This window comes from Leuresthes tenuis, unplaced genomic scaffold (assembly GCF_036924035.1).
Source record: "Leuresthes tenuis unplaced genomic scaffold, fLeuTen1.0.hap1 SCAF_10, whole genome shotgun sequence".
Classification (NCBI taxonomy): domain Eukaryota; kingdom Metazoa; phylum Chordata; class Actinopteri; order Atheriniformes; family Atherinopsidae; genus Leuresthes; species Leuresthes tenuis.
In genome coordinates, this window is record NW_027325364.1 from 3,677,069 (window position 1) to 3,691,015 (window position 13,947).

A 13,947-nucleotide genomic window follows, 5' to 3' on the forward strand; every position below is an offset into this window, starting at 1 on the left:
CAACATCAGTTTTATCTGCAACAAGATTGTTGAATTTTTATTTGATTAAATTAAATGAAATGTTAACATCTGTTAAGCAACGCTTGCTCTGCAAAGCTAAACATCGTTCAGCAGCTTCAAGGATCACTTTCCTGCTTAATTTAGCAGCAATGAATAAACCAAACTAACCCAGGCTTGTTTTGGCTGGAGGAAGCTGTCTGATTAACGTGTATTTTGCAGTTTTTCAGTCCTGCAGATCCTGTTAGATTGATAACAGCCGTGTCCAAGCTTTCCAGCATTAGCTGGACAACAGCTTGTGGCTAAATAAGGACGGCACACTAATCAACTTTGCAGATAGAATACAACATGCTTGATCTTTTGGATAGATCACCTGTCCTTAGGGTCCAATGCTCTGGTCCCATTTTCATGCATAAAAGTTTGAAACGCCTCCATTTAATGTAATGACAAGCTGCCTGTTGCTGTCACCTTGTGATAAGCATGAAATTTACACATTTTCAACACATTTTTACACTGTGTCTCAGTGTATGTGACAACTGACCGCAGCAGTGTTAGTTTTGATTGTTTTATGGAGCTTTCTTCAGAGCACACAACAAAAATCCTGATAAAACCACAGGAAGACGCATTTTGTTGCTCAGTTCTGTCTTTTGTTGCTCTCTTGTCTCCCCTTTGCCCAGGCATGCACGGAGTTCACCACCCATGTGATGAACCTGCTGAGGGAGCAGTCTCGCACACGACCCGTGACTCCTCGGGAGATCGAGCGCATGGTGGCCATCATCCACCGCAAGTTCAGCTCCATCCAGACACAGCTCAAGCAAAGCACTTGTGAGGCCGTCATGATCCTAAGATCCCGCTTCCTTGATGCCAGGTGGGAAATGTGGAGTTTTATCCGTAATGTGTAGAAAGAAAATGGTGCCGCTGGTTTGAACTGAACATTAGGAATGAAAAGAGGGCCTCTGAATGCTGATTACTTTCACATTTTGAACTAATTTGTGTCTCTTCAGGCGTAAGAGGCGCAACTTCAGCAAGCAGGCCACAGAGGTGCTGAACGAGTATTTCTACTCTCACCTGTCCAACCCGTACCCCAGTGAAGAAGCCAAAGAGGAACTTGCCAAACAGTGTGGCATCACCGTCTCTCAGGTGATTCACAACGGCTCTTTGGAGAAACGAGCAGCGTAGAACGTCCCAGCTTAATCGCATGTATGGGTCAAACTGTTTCCATCCATCCTTGATGAAGCGCAGTACTTTGCTTTGGACACCAGGGTGCATTCTCTGTATATCCAGTGCTGTAAAACCTTTGCTGTGTTTGAAAACAACCTCCTAAAACCTGAATTTGTTCCAAAAAAACGACAGAATTGACGATATGTAGCAGAATGTTTATTTATTTCATCATAAACCGATGGAAACGTGAAAAAGATGCCATCGTATGAAACATATTACTCTTTAAAAGTCTAACTAAACCATTTGTTGCATCAGGTTTCCAACTGGTTTGGCAACAAGAGAATCCGCTATAAGAAAAACATCGGCAAGTTCCAGGAGGAGGCCAGCCTCTACGCCATGAAGACGGCTTTGGGGCCCAGACAGGGCGATGATTCCCCGCACACCCCCAACTCCACAGGTACTCCCTCCCAGGCAGTTCATCGCCCATCCTCCTCCTCCTCACTGCCCTGCACTTAGAAGTCACACTGATACGCTTTCTGCTGAGTTCTCCTCATTAGTAGCTGATTCACATTTATGATAGACTTTATATAGACTTGTGGAGCATCCCAGACGTATAAAACTCGCGTCCCGTTTCGATCTCTCTTCAGGGTCGGGCTCCTTCTCGCTGTCCGGCTCAACTGACCTGTTCCTCGGGGTTCCACCTGTGAATGGCGAGCAGTCCGCCTACCAAATGGGAGTGCAGGTATTTCATGTCTCTTATGTGGCCAGATTCTATCGACAGATTCCATGATATCAAAATCAACATAGAAGTTTGACATCATCCTCAGGTTTCTAAGGCTAACCAGCAATCCTTTGCTGCTGTTTTAGTGGTTTGGAACGTGGTACCAGGTGGTATGAGTGCACGCTGAGGGTAACCGTGTGCACAACCACTGCATATACACACCGATTTTGGTGTAGAAACAGTGTTTAATACCAAGTCTATGCTGAAAGAATTTGACTCAATAGGTTATTATTAACCAGTGGGACTGGCCGATATTTATCTGCTGTGTCCAGGTGTCATTTTGTTGGGCACAAATGTATATTTCAGGCCATGCAAGCACTAAAACGTTGGGATTTTTCCAGTATTTCACAGTCCCTGGTTTTCTCTAGTGTTCCAGGTACTGAAGACGGTGTAAACCTTGGAAAAACTGGATTATTGCAGTAATATCTGTATGCCGTGAAAACAGTTTCTGAGGCTCCAATTATTTGCTTTTAGTCAACATTGAAGAGTTGAAGCTTCATTATATTGTCTGATGTGTTCATGGTCAAATTTCTTCATAGAGCAGAAACAGACCAGTCAAATAAATGTTTCAGTTGATATCAAAGCTGGAGACAAAACGCACATTTTAAAGACTCAGAACTGAGTTAAAGGTCACAGCTGAGCTTTTCATTGAATTCAAAATGGCCGCTCTGTCTTCTTTGGAGCAACGTGTACGAACGGCTCATTCACTGAATGAAAAGGGCGGAGTCAGGAAGAAAGGGGACTTCTGAGCGATTCCTCGCTGTCGCAGCGCTGCCACGAGGTGAAATCAGGGGACTTAAAACTTAAAAGCTCCTTAACCTTCAGAGTAAACATGTTGCGTCACGAGTTGGATGATCTGGGAGGAGTTAGACCCCCAAATAAAATCTGAACAAAGAAGCAAAAAGACTTAAACTTACCCAAGCAGCTGAAAGACAAACTGTACAGAATCCAGGGTGAGACGGTTCCTGTGGGTCACTTTACATCCAAGTGTTCATGTCCCCAAATCGTTAGCTTGTTGTTCTGTGGCTGAATTTGTGGTTGGACTGCTTGAGCTGTCCACTAATGTCCTTTTATTAGTGCCAAAGGAGTGAGAACAGCAGGTTCTGCAGCTGCTGTCGTTGCTCGGGTTCCGTTTTTTAGATTAAAGATGATTAAAGGGCAGAAATCCCTGAAAAAACTGTCTTTCTGCTGTCTTTCTTCTCCTCTCGATCCTTCAGGCTAACGGAAACTGGCAGGGTCGAAACTCGCCCCCGTCGGGCGCTTCGCCCCGCAGCGACCACTCGGAAAACTCCGACTGATGGCCCCGCCCACTGGCGCAGAACGACAGCGACGGAAAGATTGACGACAGACGAGACAGAAAGAATGATACCACACTTCCCACTTGGCTGCAGTTGTTTTATATATTGTTTGGTTGGTTTGGTTGTTTGAAATGGACGTTGTGGTTTTGCTTTTGTTTTGGAGCCGCCCAGCGCCGGTCATTACGCCGTTCGTGTGATTGGTTGAGTGCACAGATGTTGGCGTGGATGTGTGCGTGTGTTGTGTGCATGCAGGTGTGGTTTTATTACTGGGGTTTCCACTACTTTGACATGTCACGGAGATGTGTTTGTGGTTGGGAGGAGTGGGATTGCATTATCATTATTTTTTAGCACACTATATCATTGTTATTAATATTATTGCTTTTATTGTTAGGGTTTTCTTTTTAACAGCTCAGAAAGAGAGAGTGCTTCAGTGAATGAGAGGGCAATAGAGAAAAATCCAAAGACTTTGTGTGTTTGTTTCTCTGTGTTGTGTTTCCTTTTCTTTTCTTTTTTGTACCAGGCTTTCGTGTCCCTATAAAATGAATGAGGTGTGCCTGAGTCCACATTAATGGTTTGAATGAGTGTATCAACAGTGCTGTCTTTTTTCTGTACAGTGAAACATCTGTATTCTCTCTACCTCTTTTACAATAAAGACTCTGTATTCACAAGCGGCTGCTGATCAGCCCGCACTTTTCTTGTGTCGTTAGGTTGGAATAAAATGGTCTCAAAGCGTTTTAGGGGCAATGTTGAAGCTACGCATTTACATCCCAAACAACAGCCCAAAATACACCAATGAATGAAATGTGGTTGATTTGTGTTCATTTTCAAATGCTCAACCAAGTCCAGTTCTGTTGAATCTCACATTTCTTGTGGATTTTTCTTGATTTAACTCCTTTAGTCACGTTTCATGTATCGACTTCACACAAAAAAGTAGCTGCTCATCCATTGGCTGACTGGACAGCCAGCTTCCTGGTATACACATGGATGTTACTTTGACACCCCCCCCCACCCACCACAACGTTTTTTGCAGACCAGTCACCCCCCCCCCCCCCCTGTATGACAACAGGCTCCAGCCTCCTCTGGATGGCAGTGTGTCCGAAAACTGTTTAGAATGGGATCAAATATCACAGCAAAGAGTCCGAGGTGTTCACCTGGCCTCCAGTCGGATGAGCCCAACCTAAAGAGTTTCACACAAGCGTCCTGGCACCAGACACCGCCGGACACCCTCAGGTATTATTTCTCCATACTCTGACAAGTCGGGCTCTTTAGGTAGTATGAGGAAGATCTACTCAATATTAGACCTGTAGTTATGTTCAGATGTAGGTTTTCAGTCCTTTCCCAGGTGGTGTTTCCTCTCCCAGTAGCTCACCTGTCATCAGCACACTGGTGACACCCAAACCCGTTACTGACATGCTGATTCTGAGGTCCACTGATGCAGAATTAGGGGTTTGGGCTCGGTTGTTCTTGCTGCCCAGACGAGTGTGTAGTGGAGGACAACTTCCATTTGTACCACGCTACATATTTTGGTAGCAGAGGATGGTTGATTCAACCCACGGTCGCATAGAAATATAGACGGACAGAGCAGAGAAGGACCATGGAGGAAGTAAGGGACGAAGTACTGCTGACGCTGGAGGAGAAGGAGCTTATTTCCCTGAGTGAGCATCTAAAGTGTAACGCACCTGTGGGGGGGTTTGCCAGCAAAGCATGACGCACCCTCATCAGGTTGGTGGAGACGAAATTAGATGAAATCGAGGGGGATGAAGAGTCTGCAGAGTCATATCAGCACTATCTGCAGCAGGTACTGTCCTATCTGGCCTCTCTAAAGCCGCCACCAGAAACTGAGGCTGAGATTGTAGCTCAGGGGACAATTGAGTTAAATAAGTTGAAAATGCAGTACACGAAGTTACAGCAGCAGATGGAAGAGGAAATCAGGGCGTTGGAGGAAAAGATCAAGCGGCAGGAGGAGACCCTGCGCCAGCCATTGTGACTGCAAAGGAACAGGACACAAGGACTGCCACCACAGCATCAACCAGACTGCCCGAAGTGACGCTGAGGCGGGAGTTTCGGATAATTGGACAGATTGGGGAAGCTGGTCAAAATTATCCTACACAAGCCTCATCAACCAGATCGAGTCTGGACAGCGGAAAGGACATGGAGAAGCGGAGATTATTGAAGCAGTCACATGTGCTGTGGTGGCACTCAAAGCCCCAGATCTCTGAGGCCAGCAGAGACCTTGTGCAGCAGCTGAGCAGGAAAAGCATTTAAAATGACTGTTAGAAGAAAAAAAATGGACAAAATTTCATTCCAGTTTCTCCGACTTCAGGTCTTTACTTTAAAATTTTGTAATTGATGTTCTGATTCTTTTTTATGTTTAACTCTAAAGAAGTTTAACTCATCATGAAAATAGTCTTTAGTTGCAGTTCATTGTCTAAAAATAAGTGTTAAATTCTGAAGCACAACAGTCACAGGTTTTATGTGAAGCCTAATTTTATTTCTGCACCTTTAATCAGACTATTTTCCTGCTGCCTTTACTGGATATGAGACCTGTTTTACTTGAATGATCTGAATATTTTTCCTTGTCAATATCTTCCCAACATTAATTTATTACAGTGGTCTGTGTCTGTTCTAAATTTAAAAAAATATTGCTGGAATGGGGTCTGATCAGGCGCAGACAGGGAAACATACACGTTTTCTTACGTTACTTCCATACAAGAGTTTAAGATCTTTCTTCTTTGTGCTCATGGCATTGTTGGGGGAGCAGGAGTCAAGGTTTTACCCAAATGAACGCAGTACTTCTCTGAATTGAAAGAAAGGTGGTAAACCTGTGGCGCGTGGGGTTAAATAGGATTGTAATTATAACGTGCTCCACATATAGTTAAAGAATGTTAATTAATTTGCATCTGCGAAGGACCTCTAAGGGTTCCGAGGTCTGCATTTTGGGAGCGAGGCTTTAAATGTTAAACTAAAAGGCCTGTCACGTGTGCGTAACAGCATCAAGGCATTCCCACGGAGGTCTGCAACACATCAAAGGCTTTTCAAAAGCAAAGGTCGAACAAATGCTGCGCCCCAGCACGAGACAGCGATCCAAATGGCACGCGTGTCCTAGTGTGACATATAGGTGTGAATGCAAAACACTCACTTCGCGGAAATCCAGTGGTGTGAATAAAGTCGCGTTGGCACTCGCCGTAAATTAGTGCACAGCTGTACCAGGTGGTATGAGTCGCAGTCTGTAGAAAAGCAACACGGATGCTCAAAAAGACATGAAGTGAGCAGAAAAAAATCTCAAAAGTATTCGGATGAGCAAAGTTGCTCTGATGATAATTCCATTTCTTAATTTGGCACAATCACAAAGGACAGAAGGGACACGTTTTTAGGCATTAACAAATCAACTAAACAGCAAACATTCAAATTAAATGCCCCACAAACGGCTCGTGCGCTCTCAGCGACGGAGCTTTTATGTACGACGTATTCAAGTCGTCTTTCATCAACTTTACTGGGAGACTAAATCCTGTTTAAATGTAAAGTCAGTTAAAGAAAAGAATTACGGACATAACATAACAAGATACCACTTATGATTGTCTTACATTTTTCCAAATTTACTCTGTTAAGATTTGTGAATCAACATTATTTTAATCGTGCAAAACGTTGCGTTCAAAGACGATGGCTCAGAAATTCCCTCTGATTTTATTCCTCTCTGCGGGAACGGAAAATACACAGTGTGTTACCAGCTATTACAAGTACAGGTCAAAAAAGCAAACCTGTATTTTAAACTTTCCACATTCCAGGATCTGTCATTTTACGCATCATTTTTACGCACGCATTTGTACGTAAAATCTGAAGCTGACGTGTGAAGTTATGAAAGAAATGAGAAAAAAACTGAGTTTAATTCATCAAATCAGATTTAAATGGTTAGTACCACAGGTTTAACAGAAAAAAATGCGGTGTCCGGCGGGGATGTAGGAGGAGTTAGGTGGGTGGACTGTCCGGGCTGTAAAATCTGCTGGGACAGGAGGAGGAGTTTGAGGGGTCAGGCGGGGAGGAGATAAAAAGACGAACCCTACAACTGGAGGCGCATTACTCGAACAGTTGTGGCCTGGGAAAGAAGCTTGAACTGGACTAGAACAGCGTTCTTTGGAAAAGTGCGCGACTATGAAACTGTTACAAGAAATGGATGATGCGACAAACAACAGAAAGGTAACACTAATGACCTAACGGTGATCATTATTTTGGCTAATTTGCTGTGTTTTAGTGAGGTCACAGATGGATTGTGCTACAGTTCTTTGTAGAACATTTAAATGAGCTGAAATTGTATCCTGAATCTGAGCCATTCCTGTTCTTTTTGCTTGCCTCTAGTTGATAAAATCTCAGGTGGAGAAACGTCGAAGGGAGCGAATGAATCGCAGTCTTGAGCATCTGAGGACCATGTTACTGCAGGAGCCTCAGCAGGTAAGTTAAATACAAGATTTTAATGTCCTCTAAGAAATACAAACACATTGTCTATTATTAGCCTATCTCTCATGTAACATAAATTAACTCTTATCTAAATTATTTAATTAGTATCCATTCAGGCTGTGCAATGCAATTTATTAACTTATATTGGTGCTGCTATGCAGGGGGGGACAAAACACAGAGTGGAGAAAGCTGAGATCCTCGAGCACACAGTCCTCTTCCTCCAGAAAACTGCGGAAGAACACACGGCAAAAGCAGGAGGCCAGAAACACCCCCTCCAAGATGGTTTCTCCACCTGCCTGCGGAGAGCTTCTCGGTTCCTGGGACCTGAAGGGAAAGGCCTCTGGCTTGGACCAGCGCTGGATGCAACTTTTGCTGCTCGCGTCGCGCTTTCAGACACTGATTCTGCAGGCGCCCAAAGCAGAACATCCGGCTCCCTGCCACACACAAAGTCCATCCTTCAGATGCTGAGGCAGAAGTCCAGGTACAGGCCACACACGAGAGCCTTTGGGGTGAGCAGTGCTGCTCAGCCTCACGTCTTCCCAGTTCAGCAAAGTTTTCCCAGCGTTCCCCAACAGCCTCAGAGCCAAAGTCAGCTGGAGATGAGGGCAGAGAGACCAGCTACTAAAGAGGGCTCGTCTCACAGCTGCCTGCTCAGCCAGACTTTGTGGAGACCTTGGCCTTGATTCACAAGCAAATATCTCAGAACTATCAATATCTAACTTTTTACAGGTGCCATGTATGTGTTGTTCATGAAAGAATATTTACATCTTCCTCTTCTGAAAAGCTCATAACTTCCAAACCTGTAAATAATGTAAAAAGCTTTTTTGTACACGTGCTGTGGTAAGTGTCATAGGGTCGACTCACTCTTACTTAACGCTTTTGTTTGAGCTCAGTTAGTGGGGTAGCCATGTAATCTGCCGGCAGGCATGCAGGGACCCTCCCAGACAGGGACCCTCCCAGACAGGGACCCTCTCAGGCAGGGACTCTCTCAGGCAGGGACTCTCTCAGGCAGGGACCCTCTCAGACAGGGACTCTCTCAGGCAGGGACCCTCTCAGGCAGGGACTCTCCCAGACAGGGACCCTCTCAGGCAGGGACTCTCTCAGGCAGGGACCCTCCAGACAGGGACCCTCCCAGACAGGGACCCTCTCAGACAGGGACTCTCTCAGATAGGGACCCTCTCAGACAGGGACCCTCTCAGGCAGGGACCCTCCCAGACAGGGACCCTCTCAGACAGGGACCCTCCCAGACAGGGACCCTCCCAGACAGGGACTCTCCCAGACAGGGACCCTCCCAGACAGGGACCCTCCCAGACAGGGACTCTCTCAGACAGAGACTCGTGAGCTGGACAATGCTGCCATGCTGAAGAGCGAGGGAGGAGGTGAGTATCACGGAGCTGAGGGGTTCTGCCCTCCTTCGTGTGCCACTAAAACCCACAGCTAAATCTGCTCCCATGATTCAAGAGTGTGACACTAAAGTGGATAATGATTGAGTGTCCACCCGTCACATTTCCAGCCCCCCTTATTCTCCTCTATGCCATGATGTCTTTTAGCATGAGTGACATCTTTGGCTTTGTACAATATAACTTGTATCCTCCTCAAAGATATTCCTGTATCTTGTCTGTTTTGCACACTAATTTATTCTGGTTGTCTCCCTATGGTGAGCAGTATTCTTTTTCTTTGCTTTCATTATTTGTTTTTATAAAGAATTTAATAAAAACATTTCTTAAATTGTAAAGATGTCAAAAGAGACTTATTTTTCTTCAATTCAAACTCCAGCTCAAAGGCCTTGTGTCTGCAGGACAGCTCTCTTTAGCCTGAGAGTAATGAAGCAGGATCTCCTGCTGAGCTATGGCCTCCAGGTGTGAAGTCTGAAATCAAAGGGATCGGTAGCAGTCCTCAGTTCAAAGACAACAAAGAGATCCTGTCACACGTCATTTAACACCATGTCAAAGCTAAACCTCTACTTTAGTTCACCTTAAGTCGCCTCATCGAGTAATCTTATTGTTACAAATGCTGAATAATTCATCACATTAATCTTGTAAATAAATTGTTTATGTTTCTGTATTTATCAGACGCTTTTATCCAAAGTGACTTACAAATGAAGATATAACAGCTTTATAAAAAGCTAACAATAAGCTACATAGAAGGAACCCAGGAGTCTGACTCTGTCAGAGGTGACAGAGTAGAGATAGGGTGCAGGCATAGAAGGAAGTGCAGAAAGATAAAGGGCAGAGATAGAGGGGGGAGGGAAGTACAAGGTAAAATAAATTGTCTCTATCTTTAATTACTTATGCATGAATATTTATTTCCCTGAATGTGCCTTTTTGGATTATCAGGATAAGTTTTCACATATTTTCCAACACATAAAGCATCAAGTCCAAACACATATCTATAGATATATATATATAGATAGGTATATATAAATAGATGTGTACAGCATATCTATGATTCACAAGTGGAAAATATTCAAGACAGTTGTCAATCTCCCCAGCAAATTCTCTCCAAGGTCAGACCGTGCAATGCTCAGAGAAGCTGCAAAAAAGCCCAGAGCTACATCTCAGACTCTACAGGCCTCAGTTAGCATGTTAAAGGTTAAAGGTCATGACAGCACAGTTAGAAAAAGGCTGAACAAGGATGGCTTGTTTGGAAGGGCTGCAGGAGAAAGCCTCTTCTCTCTAAAAAGAACATGGCAGCACAGCTTAGGTTTGCAAAGCTGCATCTGAACAAAGCACAAGACTTCTGGAACAATGTCCTTTGGACAGACCAGAGCAAAGTGGAGATGTTTGGTCATAATGCACAGCAGCACGTTTGGAGGAAACCAAACACAGCATATCAGCACAAACACCTCATACCAGCTGTCAAGCACGGTGGTGGAGGGCTGATGATCTGGGCTGGTTCTGCAGCCACAGGACCTGGGCACCTTGCAGTCATTGAGTCCACCATGAACTCCTCTGGATACCAAAGTATTCTAGAGTCAAATGTGAGGCCATCTGTCCCACAGCTAAAGCTGGGCTGAAACTGGCTCATCAACAGGACAATGATCCCAAACACAGCAGCAGATCTACAGCAGAATGTGTGAAAAAGAAAAGAATCAAGGTGTTGCAACGGTCCAGTCAGAGTCCAGACCTCAGCCTGACTGAAATGCTGTGGTGGGACCTTAAGAGAGCTGTGCAGAAACCAATGCTGCAAACCTCCATGAAAAGGTGGCCAAAATGCCCTCATACAGAAAATCATTTCAAATTATTGCTACTGAAGATAAGCTGGGGTGCACTTAGTTTTTCCACACACTGCTTCAGCATTTTGTCCTAATATTGTAAATAAAGAATGACGTGCCTTGTTGTTAATCTGACTTTGCATTCACCTCATTTAAAGACAAAGTAAGGAAGCGATAATATCCATTATGTCCTAACACGTAAAACAGTGGAATGAAAAGAAAGTGCTCTTTGCTTTTCACATGCTGCACACGACACGCTGCTGAGGTGGAAGCCCTCCCAGCACATGTCCCGTTTGTTTTCATGATAATTAGATTTCATCCTCGCACTTGCGTCGCTCCCAGCTGCTCGGGGGCCGTTTGTTTTCCACGCGTGGCTGGTGTCAACTCGCAGGAAGCGCAAACGTGTCTTCACACCCCCAACCGACCTTTGAAGTTCTGTCACAAAGGCGAAGGTAATTTGTCCTTCAAATGCCAGCGTTGTCTGAGTATTTATTTCGTTCCTGAAAAGTTACATTCGTCTGAAAGAGACCTAATAGAAATAATTTTGATGAAACCGAAGCGAAAGTGGAGATCTGAGGTTCCTCACAACGCAATGAAACATACTAAGGATCATATTACATGTACTAAAAGAAATGTTTAATCATCTAAAAATCTAAAAAAGTTCTCTTCATTGGGCTGGAATGAAACTACAAATCTAACTACAAATACACAACAAATATACATTTAAAAAGGAGGACATTTTGAAGGCCCTTAAAAAGGAAAAGCTTTAAAGTTTTCCAGCTCCCATGCGATGGGAGACTGTTTCCCTTTTCTTTCTCGTGGGAAAACGACACATAAGGTCTTATTTGCGGTTTTATTACCTGTTGGATTTGGAGCATCATTAAAGGAGGTGTGTTGCGGGGCCTCTTATTGTCTCTCACACACACACTTTACGCACACGGGTTAGAGCCCAAACGCTAATTATGCACCGTGAATTACACGTGGGAACGTCTCAGCTATCTCTTCCCAACGAAATGTTCATTTTTAGGTTAACTTTCTCTCTCACACACGCACACACACACGCACGTGTTGACCCGGTGTGGAATGAATTCCCCGACATAAAACTCCGTGTAACAGTTCAATACGAGTGCAGATCAGCTGTAATTCAAACATGAAGAATTAAGAGTCTTTATTGTCATTATACGAGATAATTAAATTTTCTACAGACTCTTAAAGACACACTTTGTGCTCTCTGCTCTGTTTGTAGTATTCAGCATCTTACGTTATTTACTCTAAAGATAAGACTAGTTTTTTCCACTTATGTTCGTATTATTATTATAATTATTATATAATCTTTTGACATACCTTTGTGATATTTCATAATTATTGTGTTTAGCTTCAGTCTTTCTTTAAAAAATAACGAGAAGCACCTCAAAATTGTTTTTTAGGGAACCTCTTAACACTGTTCCTCGTAGAGGAGTTTTTTGGAATGAAATTTTCAGTTTAGCTGAAACGTTAATGTCTCATGTATTTGAGAAGAAGCATGTGCTGCCGAAGGTGCTGCGCGTGTCTGCGGATGAGATCAGAGGGTTTGGTTTGGATGGGTTGTTGACTTTTTACATGTTTGGGACTGAAAAAGGATCTTCTGTGCAGTCAGCTGTGATCCAATGATAAAATAGTGCGTTAAGTGACGTTCTCTTTGGTTTATGGAGTCCCCTTCTGGTTGGGATACACTGAAAAAATCAGCTGCATGGAAAGGATTTAGTCTTTGTTGTATTACGCGCACCTTATTCATTCAGTTGGTGTTGCTTTGCACATTTCAGTAGCTCTGTTTTCCATGTCTGAGCCACATAACACACACAGACATTAAAGTTTGTAGTGTTTGAAGGTATATTTGAAGATATATTTACCTTAAAAAACATTTCACCCGTAAACTTTAAATTAGCTCCAAAGTGGCACATTTTACAACATTCTAAGTATCGTTAAAGGAAAAAACTTGATTTCTTTCTCTTTTTTTCTAAAGATAAACTGTAGATGAGGCAAATGGCTGATTTTTCCAAACCGAGGGACCACAATTAAAAGGATTTTTCACATTTGCCATCTGAGAAAGCAACACTTAGACAAATGCTGGGTATAAGTGTGGCGGTGGGAGCGCATCTTCCAGCTCTTTCCCGTCGTGGGAAAGTGGATCAAGGTGATCTTCACTTTATTACCTGTCAAACCTGATACATCATTTACAAAGTGTGCTCGGAGGAGAGGTGACGGTCACGTTCCCAGACACTGCTCAAGTGTGACGTTCACAGCACTTGGTGCAGTTTTGGATAAAAGTCAAAGATTGATTTGATTTCGTGATTAAATCCGTAAATTTGAATGTGAAATACATGTTCGCACCAGCCGTCCCCGCAGGTTGATGCAAAAATGGGATGACCTCACGCGGCTCTCTCTCACGGGAAAATCAAACATGGAACTCAGGTCTCACTTTATTACTTGTTAGAATCAATACGTGGTAACATGGAGTGTTTAAGAGGAGAGGTGAATATCAAGTTCCCACGGGAACAAAACTCTTCAAAGCTGCGCTGCTTTACGCGCAATTGATGACGTTTTCTCTGGATTTGCAAGATGTAAATAATGGAAAATTAGTTGGAAAGTCAAATAAATTCACGAAATTTTAAATGATTTTGTTTTACATCCTCAAATAAAGGTGAAAGGAAAAGTTTTTACACATAAGAAGAACATATCCGTCGCAGTTATAGAGAGACCACGATTAAATATTAGGCTACGTCACGTGGTTTTCTGTGACGTTTATTGTCTGTTCTTTTTATCTGGCAGCACGGGGTCTTTGCAATCCAACCACCGCGTGCCAGCGAACACATCAGAAGGCTGTCCGGGATCAAGGTGTCAAAGCTCGCGCTCGTTTGTCTGAGCTTCACGCTGTTCCGGCGGATGTTTCTCACGTGTAAATCAGCCACACACGAGCGGACGACACCCTTCACTGGCGCGTGTTGCTCACAAGTCCGAGCAGTTGCACGCGCCCATCCCATTAGTGACGGGTCCTATTGGGGCGC

At 43.8% G+C, this 13,947-nt stretch overlaps 2 protein-coding genes across 3 annotated transcripts in view; both read left to right on the top strand.

The window, feature by feature from the left end:
* pbx2 (pre-B-cell leukemia homeobox 2) overlaps positions 1-13,947 on the top strand; it is a 65,899-nt gene that overhangs the window by 3,204 nt on the left and 48,748 nt on the right. Inside the window, exons 4-8 of one of the 2 annotated variants that reach the window (XR_011917302.1) lie at positions 675-865; positions 1,002-1,137; positions 1,474-1,615; positions 1,806-1,900; positions 3,157-3,629. Coding sequence is in view for 1 of the 2 variants with exons in the window: in XM_072393584.1 (XP_072249685.1) it covers positions 675-865; positions 1,002-1,137; positions 1,474-1,615; positions 1,806-1,900; positions 3,157-3,237 (645 nt within the window). In the remaining variant the exon portion in view is untranslated. Of the gene's footprint in view, positions 1-674; positions 866-1,001; positions 1,138-1,473; positions 1,616-1,805; positions 1,901-3,156; positions 3,908-13,947 lie in introns of those variants that run through there. The other variant, XM_072393584.1, reaches the window with a different exon arrangement.
* Positions 7,234-8,635, top strand: her7 (hairy and enhancer of split related-7). The gene is made up of 3 exons (XM_072393220.1): positions 7,234-7,431; positions 7,591-7,683; positions 7,851-8,635. The coding sequence occupies exons 1-3, from the start codon at positions 7,387-7,389 to the stop codon at positions 8,370-8,372; spliced, it is 660 nt and encodes a 219-aa protein (XP_072249321.1). The 5' UTR covers positions 7,234-7,386; the 3' UTR covers positions 8,373-8,635.